This window comes from Sebastes umbrosus, chromosome 7 (assembly GCF_015220745.1).
Source record: "Sebastes umbrosus isolate fSebUmb1 chromosome 7, fSebUmb1.pri, whole genome shotgun sequence".
Taxonomy (NCBI): Eukaryota; Metazoa; Chordata; class Actinopteri; order Perciformes; family Sebastidae; genus Sebastes; species Sebastes umbrosus.
In genome coordinates, this window is record NC_051275.1 from 18,886,886 (window position 1) to 18,902,402 (window position 15,517).

Below are 15,517 nucleotides of genomic sequence, written 5' to 3' on the forward strand. Positions count from 1 at the left end.
ACTAGTGTCAAGACTAGTTGCCCACTAGAGGAAGAAGCAAGCAAACAAATAAGAGAAGAGGGATGTAGTCAGAAATCTGCATGCACAAAGAGAGAGAGAGAAGAGAGCATTCAACGTTTCTATTTGCTGATGTGTTCCTTCTGCAGATTTAGCTTCACTTATCTTCATCAAACACAACTAATATGAGGGGATCATGTGGGTGTATTTATTGGCAAATAAACTGTTTTCTGATTTGGAAGTCAAGAGTTCTAACTGTCACCTGTTTCAGTTTGATATGTTTTGGAAAGCAAGTGCAAAAGTAAAAAATCGAAATATAAATAATAAATAAGAAGTTTTAGGAAGTAGATTTTTGCATAATTGTCAGGCGCATCGCATCACTGCATGTTTTGCAAACCAACCAGAATGCTAAACAGGTTACTATTTATAGTTGACTGGGGAAATTACATGTTTGATACACATTTGAATATATTTTCTATTTTTACTTAAGTTTTGTCAGTATTTCATCTACAACAGAAAATGTTGCTTCTTCCTCATCATCATGTAAACTAACCAATGCTGGCAGAACTCATTGTGTTGTCACTTTCCCCTGTATTTGCAAGCTTAAGACTGCAATAGGCAGAATGTTTTTGGCATCATTGGGCAAAAATTCCATAATAACCTTTCAGCATATTGTAATTCAAGTGCTCTGAGAGGAAATTAGACTTCTGCACCTCCTCATGGCTCTTTTTTCAGGCTTTAGAAAAGCTAACCCATGACGGGAGACTCTGGCCAATCACAAGTCATTTCAGAGAGATACACACAGTGTATTCTGTGATTAAAATCAACACGTAACGCTTATATATTACTACTGTTGCTCTGCATTTCTCGAAGCTGTTGTATGTGCTGATGACGCCGCGACCAGTGCAATGATAAAGGTGTGAAATCTCACACCCTCCCCTTTTACTTCTGATTTCCACAGGAGGAACCTCACCAAACTGTCGTTGATCTTCAGCCACATGCTGGCTGAGCTGAAGGCCATCTTCCCCAATGGTCTGTTTCAGGGTGACAACTTCCGCATCACCAAGGCAGACGCTGCAGAGTTCTGGAGGCGTGCCTTCGGGGACAAGTGAGCACGATTCTATATTAGTTTTTACACATTAAATATTATATTACCCCAGTGTTTTCATACTGGCATCCTGGAACCCCATGGGGTCCCTTACAGGGTGTTCCCAAAGGAATGAGTTTAATGAGAAGTTACCACATTAAGGGAGTCTATAAGTGACATTTGAGAGCATTAGTTTCAGTCTCCTTGCTCTCGCTCTTCATGTTCTATATGATCACACACATTTGAATTCATCAAGCCCCAAGTGCACACAGCTAAATCAGATTTTAAGCGAGTGTAGTCATACAAAAATAATCCTGCCAAGTGGAACTACAAGAACATTTTAAACGGCTGGGGTTTTCCCAATATTAAGCAATAACATAATTTACCCATTTATCAAATAGCTCTGTGGTTTATATATCGTTCATCTTCAGGAGGAACCGCAACAAACACAGGAACATTTGGAAACAGTACTGTATTTTGCAAATGTTGGCCTAAAAGCATTGAAATGAATCTGTTTGCATATCTGGTAGCTGTCTCTTTTAAAAGATCGCCTCAGGTTAGCATTTATGACCACATTAAGACCCTCAAAGCTCTATGTGGAAGTACTGAAATAGCGCATACACAGAATAGCATTTCTTTTTTGTCACTTATGAATCATTAGAATTTAGTTCTTCACTGGAAGTGCAGTTCATATCTGTGTTGAGACGTTCTGGTGGTGCAGGCACCAGTTAATTAAGTGCTCATGATGCACTGAAGAAGCATGCAACAGATCAAGTAACTCAAAGTTCTAATCATAAATGTCACTGCACCTAGGGTATATCGCAAGGCAGCATGCAGGTAGTCTACATTCAACACTCATTATTTATGAGGTTTTGATGTTCGATTTCAGTTTTTGCAAGGGGATGTCGTCATGTGTTCTGTTTTTTGTGTGATGCAGGACCATTGTGCCTTGGAAGATGTTCCGTCAGTCTCTCCATGAGTTTCATCCCATCAGCTCCGGACTGGAGGCCATGGCCCTCAAGTCCACCATAGACCTCACCTGCAATGACTACATCTCTGTCTTTGAGTTTGACATCTTCACCAGGCTATTCCAGGTAGGGGAACAAAGAGACACACACGCACACGCACATACACACACACACACACACACACACACACACACACACACACACACACACTGCACGGTTCTCCTAGTGTTATCGTTGCATGGTGAGTTAATGAGAGGAGAAATGTGCAAAGGACGAGGGTTCATAGCAATCTGTTAGCCTTGGTGTTGGAAACAAATTCCATTTGAGCAGCACATAATGAACTTAAACAAATCTGCCACTTCTTTTTTCGGCTAACTCTATCAGCTTGTTAACAGGATACCTGCTGACTTACTCACACTGTCAGACGGGACTGAAGTTGAAACTTTCCTTCGCTCTGCTCCACCAGTAAATGTTTGGCAGTGATTTTTCTTTTCCTCTTTATGGGATGTCTGTTGTTGCTTCGTAAGGCCCAGACAGGTCTGTGTTTTTCCAGATAGAGAGTCACACTGCGATCCTTCTCAAGGACAGTCATTATCGTATTGTTATATGCATAGTCATTATGAGATTGTACTTTCTTACTGCTAGATGAATAATAAAGAGCAAGGATGAAAATATGTGGAATAATTCCCTGGACAGACATAACTTTGGGGCTGTACAGTGTCGGTACTTTGTCAGTTTATGAGTTGTTTTACTTTGCCAAACCCAAACCCTGACTCAACTTTGTCATTGAAAGATCACACTACTGACATATGCAAGCATAAAATGAAGCAGCAGGAGAAATGAGGGCTGTTAAAATGAAATACAAAATAGAAATAATAGAAAATGGGGAGGGCAGAGTGCGGGTTTATCAGGCATCAGCTCCAGAGCTTTTCTTTAGTATGTAGAGAAGTTTTTGTATTAGCATTGTAATTAACACAGTACCATATCATCTATAAACCTAACTCAATGTGTTTTAATTTACATTATCTAAAACCTCATGTATCATATCTCATATGCAGTAGTGTATGTTGTTTATTCTCTCAGCGACCTTATCCTGGGCTACTAGTGTAGCACCGACAGGCTTAATGAAGCCTAAACAAGATTACAGATATTTCCTATGACACTCCCTCACACAGAAAAAGCCCTCCTCTAAATGTCCTCAAACGCAGAATAGGAAGTGAGCCTGTGGCCATTTTGAGCTCTGTCCTTGATATGCAGTAGACTGGAGGGGTGATATGCTGAGTATTTTAGTTATTATTACTATCAAAAGCCCTTCAAATGTTTCATGCAGGATCTTTAGGCTGAATGATCTGGTGGTGATTATAAACCAATATATTGCGAAAAGCTTAGTTGCTCTCTTCAGTTCAGTGTAAACAGAGCAGGTGAACTGATGTCCAAATAAGAAGCAACGGAAAAATAGATGTACAATTACTAGATGCTCTGTTACCTACTAACTGTGCAAGGACAGCACACTTTTGTTTTCTAATCCCGTCAGTCTGCGATCACATTTCACATAAGAGAGATGAGATACCTCTAACATGCGTCCAGCAGAGGAGACAGTTTCGATTTGACACTTCCTGTGTGAAAAAGTATAAATAACCAACATCAGATTTTAATTTAGGCAAATGTGGTGAAGCTACGTGAGAACAGGATAGTCCCTCTTTGTGATTTAGTCTAATAAAATAAGGTTTTACTCGTGCAGATTGAACTGTGCACGTGGCTTCTGCAGCTCATTTTCAGTGTTGTATGTGTTAATTCTACTTCCTTTCACACCAGACTGGTGAGAGCAATTGCGGAACCACCTACTCACTACCGGGCTCACTCAGCCATGGAGTAGTATGAGTTATTTGATATTTGTTTGCTGAAGTCTTCACCCCTTGTTGTTGGGACTTGATTTGAGTCAAATAGTTTTTAAAGAAAGAAGCAAGTTAATTTTTGCCTGCTTTATATACAGTATGGGAAGCAGTCTGCTCGTGTCCATTTAACCTTCCTCATTCTGTGGCTCCAGATGGTACCAAATGAGTTGCATGCTGTTTTTAAGTGTTGCAAATTCTGCTTTAAGGACCTTTTTTACACTGCTTGACCCAGGTTGAAATGGCCATCGTAAATCACACTGAAGTTCATTGAAGGGTTGTTTTCAGCGTCATCCGTGATACAGTATATTTCTCCATTACTGTGCTCATACTGTTATTGCGGTGTAGATTCACTCACACATCAGATGAGTCACTCTCTCTTTCTCTTGCGTTTGTGTGTGTGTGTGTGTAGCCTTGGTCGTCCCTGCTGCGGAACTGGAACAGCTTGGCAGTTACTCACCCGGGGTACATGGCCTTCCTCACCTACGATGAGGTCAAAGCGCGGCTGCAGAAGTTCATCCACAAGCCTGGCAGGTGAGACATAAAGAGACATAAAGAGACAGAAACACATGCACACAGACACACACTTTGTAATTCAATCTAAATAAAGATGTGCTGTCATTTGGTGCTTCCTGGTATGAGTGCAGCGGTATAGCCGTAACTGCACATTTCTGAACACAGTTCACATCTGAATTGGCTCTGCCCTCACAGTCACCTCCCATTCACTTGAAATAAATAGTTTACTCTCCATCGTCGGCCTCTATTAGCACATTTGGGCAGTATGAGCAACACACTTTTATTTCCATTATTGGAACTTAACGAGACACATCTTGTAACCATGTTCATGTGTTTCCATGGGCAACAGCATGGTTGCTGGTTTTACTGGAGCTCTTAGGATCTATTTCCATCCCTGCTCAGGAGACGTTATATGTATATGCTAGTGTGAAATGTACATAGTTAGTCGAATCATTTTTACCTAAGTGACTAGTGCTATCACTCTGCACGCAAACTCACACGTATAAATGCAAATGATCAAGGTCTGGCTTTGTATCAATACAAGCTTGTGTGTGAAGGACCCAGGGCAGCATGGCACTGGTACCTAGCATCAATGGCCTGATTGTACACTCAAAGCTGATGTCACTGTTTAGGCTTGGCTTGTGTATGGCCACGTTGACATCCGAGCGGTTATTGGTCAATATGAGCACTTTGACACTATAAATTACAGCTTACTGTCAGGAGCGTTCTGTTTGTTTTACGGGTAAAGCAGTTTCACTTCTAAGCTTAACGTCAAGGCCAGACTACTTTTTTTTTTTTCCCACTTGTGCAGTATCTCCAAACTCAACCCTTAGACGTTTTTACTGATGAGGAAATTCTAATACATGCATCCATGCCATCTAGGAAGGATTAATGTAATGCCCCTTTTCTGGCCTACCTCAGTCACATACCAGTGGTCTCCAGCTTACCCTGAATGCTGCGGCTAGTGTTAGAAGTGTAAGAAAATATCGATACATGAGTATCGCGATATTATGTTTTGCAATAATGTATAGATTCTCCAAAATGCTGTATTGATTTTCTCAATTTTGAAGCTAGTAAAGTGAAGATAACGCTCCAAAGTTACGCAAAACTTTGGCGAGGAAAAACTGGCGTGGTCATTTTCAAAGGGGTTCCTTGACTTCTGACCTTAAGATATGTGAATGAAAATGGGTTCTATGGGTACCCATGAGTGCCCCCTTTACAGACATGCCTACTTTATGATAATCTCGTGCAGTTTTGGGCAAAAAAAACATGCAGTTTTTTGCATGCAGTACAAATGTGTTATTTTTACCTATTCTAAAATGGTGTATTTGAATATTTCTGCATACTGACGTCCCTAAACATTCTTGGAACTGCATAAATTGGGTATGACTGGAAAGCTGAGACTCTTGTGGATTCAATGAGCCCAATTGTATTCATGTGTGATGATGTTAGTCCCCATAGTAGCCATTTCATTGTAGTGACTTTTTTTACTCAGATTGTATACATATGGTGGTGTGTCTTATACTATGCCAGTTTTCCTAAAATTAGATTGGAAAAAAACGCAATATATCACCTTGCTTACAGTATCGCAATGTATTGAATCGTTACCCCTGTATTATGATAAGTATCATGTCGCCAGATTCTTGCCAATACACAGCCCTAGCTAGTGTGCTAACAAAGACGGTGTCTTTTGGCGTCATTTTACTGATCGGAAATTCTTAATTTGTTCATAGAAACAAGGAGGCAGCAAATGTTGAGTACTGGTAGAGTGGCTGCATGTCTTTCCAGACTCATACAGCCTCTTATAGCCACTGTTACTCTTCCACTCTAGAGTAGGTTAAAGCCCAGCTGCTCGTGGCCATGAGACAAACCAATTTACCTGACTATGAGCAGTTGATAAAGGCATGCCCACCCATGCCACAGCACTGGTATACTTAAAGGTGCCCTGTGGGGTTTTCTTGTGAACAAAAAAAGAAAATTACATTCAGTGTTACTCCCAAAACACATTGTGTGTATCCTTGAGGTCTAACAAATGTGTTGAATGCCTTTCCTCCCTCCTGAAGCATTTGTAATGCTGATTTTTTAATATATACAGTATATTAAATCCTGCATTGTTTGCATCCAAGTTTTGTAAACTAGCTAGCAGTTTTCTTCTTCCCTGTCTTTGTTGTTGTATTTGCTGCATATCTGAACATGTTACCGCCACTTGTTGATCAGTGGAATAGTTTGAAACCATTTATAGAAGTGTATATGCATGTGTGTCGTCGTATGCGTGCAGGAGACAAACAAACAAAACGGGGACCCACTCATAAGAAAACGTCTCCATAGCGCTTCCAAGGGCCAAAAAATCCACAGGGAACCTTTTAAAGCAGCATTATTAATACAAATATGAACTACACCATGCATTCGCTTGATGTTGACTATTTATCTTTTATTTTGACGAGCAGTTGTGAGTTTTGATGTTGCCCAGCATGTGTCTTGTCTGTGGATGTCGGGTTCAATGATAACTGGGATGATGTCGTAATTACTTTACTGTTTTTATACATCTACCCCTTTTATGTGTATAATGATGTATATATATATATAGTAATGTATAACTTATTCTTTATGTAGTTAATGTATTTTGATGTATATATAATGTATGTATACATTTGCTTTTATGTGTTTGCTTATGCTTGAATGGGATATCTTATCTTTTCAACTTTTCATGTGAACTGTGTTCAGACATTTTTGAATGATCACACACATCAGATCAAATTTGACTTCATTTTGTTGTTATATTGCCAAGGGGATATTTCCATGCATAAATCAGCCTACATATTTGCATTTTGACTTATTTCATTTCGTACTCAGGTACATGCATACTTGAAGAACATGTTTCTTAGTGTGCACAATTTGCAAGACACCCTCCTCTATTGTATCACTTTTTTCAGTGTAACAAAGTGCGACACACCTCAAGCATGTCTTTTTTCTCATGTCTCTCTCCTCAGTTACATCTTCCGACTGAGCTGTACACGGCTGGGCCAGTGGGCCATCGGCTACGTGACGGCAGATGGAAACATACTCCAGACCATTCCCCACAATAAACCCCTCTTCCAGGCCCTCATTGATGGCTTCAGGGAAGGATTGTAAGTCCACTGGCATTTTTGTTTGGCGCAGTTATGGCTGTCATTTTCTTTGGGATTTTCATCTGGACATCTGCTCTGTGTCTCTGTGGCTGGGTCTTGGTCTTCACTTGACACAGTTTTAATAAATGATCTATAAGTCAAGCTTCCTGTCATATGCAAGAGCTTCTCTTTTTCTTCCATTTCTCATTTTCTTTCCTCTTCTCTCCCCACAAAGCATGCATCTCTTGAGTAAACTATGCAGCTCTGTTTTGCATCCCACGATTGAATCTGCCTTTCAGCTCTAAACCAATCCAGCCATATCATATTGCCTGTTCCCATCATTCCAGTGTTATCATAACCAGAATAGAACTGTTGGTTTCTAATGTGCAGCTCAGTTAGTGGTTTAGCTGGCTGGCATTAAACTCATCTTTTTATGCCAGCGTTGATTCCTTTGTTTAATGAAAGCTATGGCTGGCTTGCCCCAACCTGCAATCAAATCCTGACTTTTTAAACTGAGAAAGCCTATACAGTATATATCGCCTCCATCTACAAAACATTTATCAAATGGTAATTACACCATCTGACCATTTGTAAAATAGTCACGTACTGTACATGCATCATCTCTGTGATGATATTAAAACACGTTGCCAGATTGAATGAATGGACTGAACAGATGTTTTCAACGCCGCAGCCTGTTGGCACATGCAGTATAATCATACAAACTAATTATGGTGATAACTTTTAAATGAAAATGCCTGTCGAAATACCCAAGGAAACTTTAAGGCCCCCCCACCCCCACCCCCCTGTGCGTACCGTCTAATTTCATATGCTTTTTCATCTCCAGCTATTTATTCCCGGATGGCCGGACCCAAAACCCAGATCTGACAGGACTGTGTGAGCCTTCGCCTCAAGACCACATCAAAGTCACACAGGTCAGAGCAGTCAGGCTGCACCCTCAGTCTTTAATATCTTATACATTCTTGCTACTCTTTGGCATTTTATTGCAAAGGTCAAATGGCTTTTTTTGGTGCACACACAGCTCAGTAAAGTCGATGCAACAGTCTAGTGCATGACGAAAAGGAAGCAGAAGTAGAAGACATGATAAAACATCACACAGGAACTGAGTTAGCCGAGGCTAAGTAGCTGACTAACCAAAATAGTTAAACAAATAGATTTTTTTCTGTCTGACATTTATATTTAATAAGTAAGATAAACTGGATAAAAAATTTTTTCACTGTGATTTAAAAAAAAATGCACTCAGCTAATGTAACTGCAGTGAAGGTGCCATAAATGATTCATGTAGAACATTGTGATATAGGTATATTTCAATATCAATATATAAAACGAGATATTTTGCCTTTAATGTTGAGTCATCTTCTTTGAAGTTCATTTAACTTTTTAGTTTTATAGTTCAAGATAATTGCTCCTTTGTCAGTGCGAGCTTCCTCTATTGTTAAGCAGTAAAGGAAACCCCAACTGTCTTGCAATATTTCATACTGTCACCACATTGAAGGACACGTCATGTTAAATGCGCAAGATACATAACTGTAAATTGTGAAATATTGTTAAAGACCAGTCTCTATCTTGTTGGGCTTACATATCCTCTCAGGGTTTTGTAGAGGTGTTTGTGAACGGACTCATTTTGCTTGAGCACAGGACTGAAACTAAAAATACGCCCCCGCATGTTTGATTGGCTCCAGTTCCTTCTGGGCTCTTTCAAAAACGATCTCAGATGGTGTTATTACCGTATGATGTTACTGTGTTTGGGCACTGAAAGCTCATAGTTGTCTCATTTTTTCCCCTCAGGAGCAATATGAGCTGTACTGTGAGATGGGCTCCACTTTCCAGCTGTGTAAGATCTGCGCCGAGAACGACAAGGATGTGAAGATTGAGCCCTGCGGTCATCTCATGTGCACCTCATGTCTCACTGCCTGGCAGGTACGAGTGTGGGTGGATGGAACGGGCTTGTGTGGGTTGATTGCTCCAAGAGAAGTGTCATAACTCATACCTGTTGAGAGGAGAACTCACCGCTGAAGTGTTCTTCTCTGCAGACGAAACGGACATATAAAAGCACATAACGTCCTTTCATCTGTGTGTGTGCTGTAACATCTGCCTTTCTGCCTGTTACAGGAGTCGGAGGGTCAGGGTACGGGATGTCCCTTCTGTCGATGTGAGATTAAGGGTACAGAGCCCATTGTTGTGGATCCGTTTGACCCCAAGGACAACAGCGGGGGCTCCTGCAGGGGCATGTTTGGGGCTGAAGGTGCTCCATCACCCAGCTATGACGATGATGATGACGACAGACTTGAAGACCCTCACCTCATGATGAGCAAACTTGCCTGTTCAAAGGTAAGATTGTGGAAGGACCTTGATTTAACTGAGACAAAAGTTATCTCAGTTTGCCTAAAGTTTCCAGTCATGATACTGGGCATGCTGTTCTTTTTTTTTTTTTTTTTTAAATGTATTGATAAAACATTGAGGCACTTGGCTTAGTTGGTTTGATGCCCTGGGTGCACCTCATGGGTACCTGCTGTCCTCTCCTGTTTTGTTTTTTTTCTGAGAGACCCGTCTCTGTAGAGATGAAACACTCCCTGCCTTGCCCTTTTCACTTTTTGTGAGCTTGAAGCTCACAGCTCATATCTCAAGTCTTTCATCTCCATCTTTCATGGTGTCAAGGTAGCAGCTTTTTTTGGGCCTCGGTATTTGATATGTGGGGCATTCTCCTATCCTCCATCTTTTATGTGCCTCTGAGTGCATTAGTCTGCTTATAGAGAGGTGAATACCGGAGATCACACACACTTTGATGTGATCCCTGGAATTTATTTTGGCTTTCATTGTTGACCCGGCCCCTTTCTCATCTTTGACCATTGCTTTAAGTGTACTTTTACACCGTGAAGTACTTGGCTATACATTATAAATATTTTGTGTTGATTTGTTTGTTTCGTGTTGAAACGAAACAAGTCTTGGACTTATTTATTTTTCCTTTCCCTTTTTTTGGAGCAAGATAAAGCTCTGCCATTGTAAAGTGCAGTCAAATTGAAACATAGGTAAATTGCATGAAAGTGCAAAACAATATGTTATATATATACATTTTTGCACATATCTTTAGTTTTAGACAATGCAACCAGTGTTGCAGTTTTGGGAAACTCTTGGCCCTGAAAACTTCTCAATGACAAAAAACATTACTGAATACCTCAACTGAGCAAGTTCTTCTAATCACCTATTTAAATTACAATAGTTTTAAAGATTTAAAATTGCTTGTTTACTTATCGTTAAACAAAATACCACATACCATCAGAAATATTGTTGCATGATATGTTGTGATATGTATGTTGTTTTAGTTTTTTTCCCCCCACCATAACATTTTTAGCCATGTTATGCAGCTCCAGATTTTAGACTTTACACGTCAAGTGACCAGTTCAGCAGAAATAATATGACAACTGTTGTGCAGAGTGTTCCACTTAATCCATTCACAGCACTGCTGGTCATACATCCAATCCAACAAAAGTTAGATTGACAGCAGCATTTGTGGATCATTGCCATTAGACATATCCTTATTGTGTTAAACTGTAGCTGATCAGATTGTGTTTTGCTGTTGATCCAGGTGGAGCGCCCCCCGTCACCGATGTCCATGGCTCCTCAGTCCTCTCTTCCCCCTGTGCCGCCCAGACTAGACCTGCTACCACACAGACCTCCCAACCCCCCTGGTGCCTCCAGCCCCGGGGTCACCAGTAAGGTAACTGAACAGACACAACCGACAACACATTGTTTGGGCAAGAGGGGATATGTTACAATGAAAGTGTGGTTGAAGCAGTTACATACTGTATGTCACACAGCATCCTTGATATGGGGATTGATTGTCCAGTTTATGTCTGGAAGGGTGTGTCAGAGAGCTCCAGAGAACTTTTTGCGTAGATGGAATTTACACATGTAAGTATCATGATACAGGGCTTACGATTTAATTTATTATGATACTGTAAGCAAGGCGATATTTTATTTTAATCAAATTTAAGGAAAACTGTCATATTATAAAAGAACACACTGCCAGATGCATGAAACCAGAGTAAAAAAATGTTTTATGCAATCAGAAAAGTGGGATCTGCATTTGCATTTATCTCAGTCCCTGTAACATCCAACATATAGCACTACTTTTTTGTGCAATCTGAGCCACTGTCTGCCACAAATCTTTGCATGTAAACTAGTAATTAAAAATTGATAGTTTTTGAAAATTGATACAGTATCACAAAACATAATATCGCAATATTGTCAAGTGTATCAATATTTCCTTACACCCCTACTATCACTAGCCATGTTTGCCGTTACATAAAAGCCATTTCAGTGTTCCCCCAAAATCAGTTAGCTTCGTTTTTTCAGTACCTTTAGCCAAACTACTTAAACATTCGGCTTTGCAGCTGGTTCATAGCTTGACTTTTGTGGAAGCAGATTTAGCAAAATCAAACTAAAATTTAAGAATATCACTTGTAACCCAGCTCTGTTATTAAAATTATGCTTACATCTATTACCCCCTTGACAGAAGAAAGTTGTTGAAATGACACAACAATCAGTGTATTTTATATTCTGCATATCATGCAAGTCATTTTAGAGTGCATTTCCACTCACACATTCATATTACCACATATTTCTGCTTAAATGTAGATAAATGGAAACTGTAGATAGGAAGCTGGGATTGTCTGCAGATGATGAACAACATTTTCCTTGGTGTTGTTCATCTCCGTTATGCATATTGTCAGATATGGTGATGAATGCATACACAGTGGTTTTGTTGCTAAATGGATTATTTCCAGTGCAAAAGATCGCAGCACAGAGTTTTCTTTTTCACATCAATATTGTATGTAGTCTAAATGAGCTTCCTGCATCTCTGTTTCTCCCCTCCAGGCAGCATCTCACCACAAAGACAAGCCTCTCCCCCTCCCCCCGTCGCTGAGGGATCTCCCCCCTCCTCCTCCTCCGGACCGCCCCCACACAGCCGGGGCGGCCCCCGATGGACGGCTGCAGAGGAGGCCTTTACCCTGCACTCCCGGGGATCCCGCTCGAGATAAGCTCCCTCCAGCACCCCCAAACCGGCCCATAGCTGACTGGAACTCCCGGCCCGTTCCCAAGGCCCCCATCTCCTCTTCCTCGTCGTCGTCCTCCTCATCTTCCTCATCCACCCAAGTCTCCAGTCTGGGAGTGGACATTCGAGCAGGTGTCAGGGAGCTCTCCAACCGACACTCCCTCCCCTTGGCGCTGCCCTCCGCTCTGGACACACGCTCAGACTCACAGAAGAACAACAGCTCCCTCAGTCTGGACCACCAGCTGGTAAGAAAAAACACACAAAACACCTCAGCTACCATTTGGTTTGATATGTATTCACTGGCTACAATTACGAAAACATAACATTTTAATAGTAACTGTTCAAGTAAGAGAACTAAATGTGACTCCACCTTCTAACTATCCAGTGACTGAGCTAAAAACTCGTGGGTGAGTTTTTAGCTCAGTCACCCTCTACACAGCCACAGTTTGATCACTTTTTAAATTACAATTAAATGTGTGTTCATTACCTTTATTAATATCTGTAAAATCAATGTTGTTCACATGGGTTTGGCTCTGCTGTCTGTGGTATTAGATACACTTTGTTAGATTGTTAAAGTAATAGTTCATTATATGAACTATAAATATTTAACAGTCTAACAAAATGTAACTCTAATACCATTGAGACAGCAGGGCCAAACCCTAGTAGTAGTTAATATTTAATATTTTAAAATATTTTAATTATTGATATTAAGAGGTACTGGTAGGTGGATTTTTTCCCTTTGGGCTGATTCAGGCTAGCGGTTTCCCCCTTTTTCAGTCTTAATGCTAAGCTAAGCAAACCGGCTACTAGCGCCAACTTTCAGCAAGAACCAGAATAAGCGTATTTCCATAAATGTGAAACTATTACCTATTACTATACCTTTTAGTGTGATCAGTATTTAGTTTCAAGATTTTGATTATGAAAATATTCCTCACTTTCTGCTTCCTTTACAGAATTTTGCAGCAGTAGCCGGTCAAGATTATGACAACCCCAAAGTAAAGCCCTCCGCCTCAGCCAACGCCATCTATTCACTGGCAAGCAGGTATGTTATACTGGAACTTTAATGACATTGGTGTAACGAGTGGAGCATCTCATGAATGACTGATGTGATTTTGCTCACTTGCAGATCACAAAGGCCATACAATACATATTTTAGGAAGCTAGTTTCCACTCAAAACATCTGTGTTTATATTTCATAAATCCATATTTACAGTTCTAGTGTAAAAATTCTTGGGTTGTTTGTTCCCAGACCTTCTCAAGTCCAGAGGCAAGTGACGGGAGAGGAGGCACGAGACAGTGAGGAGGAGTCTGAGTACATGATCCCCTCCTCTCGCCCCGTCCTGCCCCCCATCACGGCACCACCGGTAGCGGAAACCTCACCAGTCCCAAGACCTCCACAGCCTCAGCCTCTATCAGCACTCCAGACACAGACCCAAGCCTCCGCACTAAACTCACGGTATTCAAAACATTCAATCCAACTCCAGCAGCACATCTAGATTAAATGGCTTTGGTGAATGCAATACTGCGTCTGTTATGGTTGATGTTTTATTATTGTTGTTTGTTGTTGTAGGCTGACACTGGCGGAACTAGAGGATGGACCTATAATGTATGAAGCCATGTACAACATCCAGGCCAGGGCACAACAAGCCAGAGATTCAGGTATTTTGATTCATCAATCTTTGAGTCAGGTGGACGTGGACAGCTTAGGCCCTCTTCAAAACTGGTATCAACATGTGTCTTGGGTGATCAGTACACAAGTGGACAGCTCTAAGTACGTCTGTTCACACCTGGCATTAGAATGCGTCTCCAGTGACCATTAGGGATGTGACGGTGAGGAAAGGTTCCCACCGGTTACGAAACTTGTGACAACACCGGTTTTACCAATTTCACCGGGTATTTTACAAGAAAATATGACGGTCAATAAGTGAAAGCGTGCTTACTTTGATTTTTACCGTCGGGTGGCTGTGTGTCTGGCCTCTTTGGTAGAGCTATTGCTCTGGTGGAACACCACTCACTCAGACCAGTCAATCTGAAATTCTGAATATTAGTTTCACTCAAAAACAACATCCCCGTCATGTCGAAATAATACACCTACTCTGTTGGCATGAATGTAAATTATATTTTTGGATTTAATTGTGACTCATCTAAATCTATTTTAGAGAATATAATAATCTGTGTATATGAATGAAACCAGGCATAATTAAATCTGTGTGTAGATAGTGTAGTGCTAATACCTTGTTTTCAATCCATCCCAGACTATTCAGAGTTGCCCCCTCTGGCGTTGACAAACGGTCCCAGAGACCATGTAGCCGAGGACAGGGAAGCGGAGGAGAACAGCTACGACTTCCCGAAGCCCCGGCTGCCGATGCCCACGGCCCGACGGACCCTTTCAGAACTGGGGGGGTCGTCTTCCTCCTCTTCATCTTCCTCATCAAGCTCATCCTCCACAGCTGCTTTCAGCCGCCTCTCTCTAGATTCGGACGCTGGAGCTGCAGCACGTAAGTACACTTGACCCTGTTGAGCCAGAGCTTGTTTTTAATACATAATATAACTCCACAAAATAATTACTTGTGACATTTCCCCAAATTATGGGGTCATTAAAAACAAGTCATGTTATGAAAGAAGGTTTTTTTACTGTAGCATTACCTATATCATCCAAAGCAAGAGGTGACTGTTTGCCTCAACTTGCGCAGATGAAGGATATCTGGTGCTAAAGCATCACCTCTGGCTTTCAGAAATAATGAAATAAAAATGAAACAACCTAAATAGCTAGATGCCATCAGAGTCAGAAGCAAATACTCTCTGGGATTTAGGTGACCTGACCCTTAAAAATATGGGCTTTTATTAAGAGACGTGACACTTAGAAGTTCAAATTT

At 41.0% G+C, this 15,517-nt stretch overlaps 1 protein-coding gene across 1 annotated transcript in view; it reads left to right on the forward strand.

The window, feature by feature from the left end:
* Positions 1-15,517, forward strand: part of cbl (Cbl proto-oncogene, E3 ubiquitin protein ligase) — a 41,660-nt gene that overhangs the window by 21,662 nt on the left and 4,481 nt on the right. The window contains exons 3-15 of the mRNA XM_037775216.1: positions 959-1,105; positions 2,022-2,178; positions 4,357-4,478; positions 7,451-7,588; positions 8,412-8,499; positions 9,374-9,505; positions 9,698-9,916; positions 11,172-11,303; positions 12,464-12,886; positions 13,595-13,683; positions 13,891-14,097; positions 14,212-14,300; positions 14,897-15,139. Of these exons, the coding sequence (XP_037631144.1) occupies positions 959-1,105; positions 2,022-2,178; positions 4,357-4,478; positions 7,451-7,588; positions 8,412-8,499; positions 9,374-9,505; positions 9,698-9,916; positions 11,172-11,303; positions 12,464-12,886; positions 13,595-13,683; positions 13,891-14,097; positions 14,212-14,300; positions 14,897-15,139 (2,186 nt within the window). The remainder of the gene's footprint in view (positions 1-958; positions 1,106-2,021; positions 2,179-4,356; positions 4,479-7,450; positions 7,589-8,411; positions 8,500-9,373; positions 9,506-9,697; positions 9,917-11,171; positions 11,304-12,463; positions 12,887-13,594; positions 13,684-13,890; positions 14,098-14,211; positions 14,301-14,896; positions 15,140-15,517) is intronic.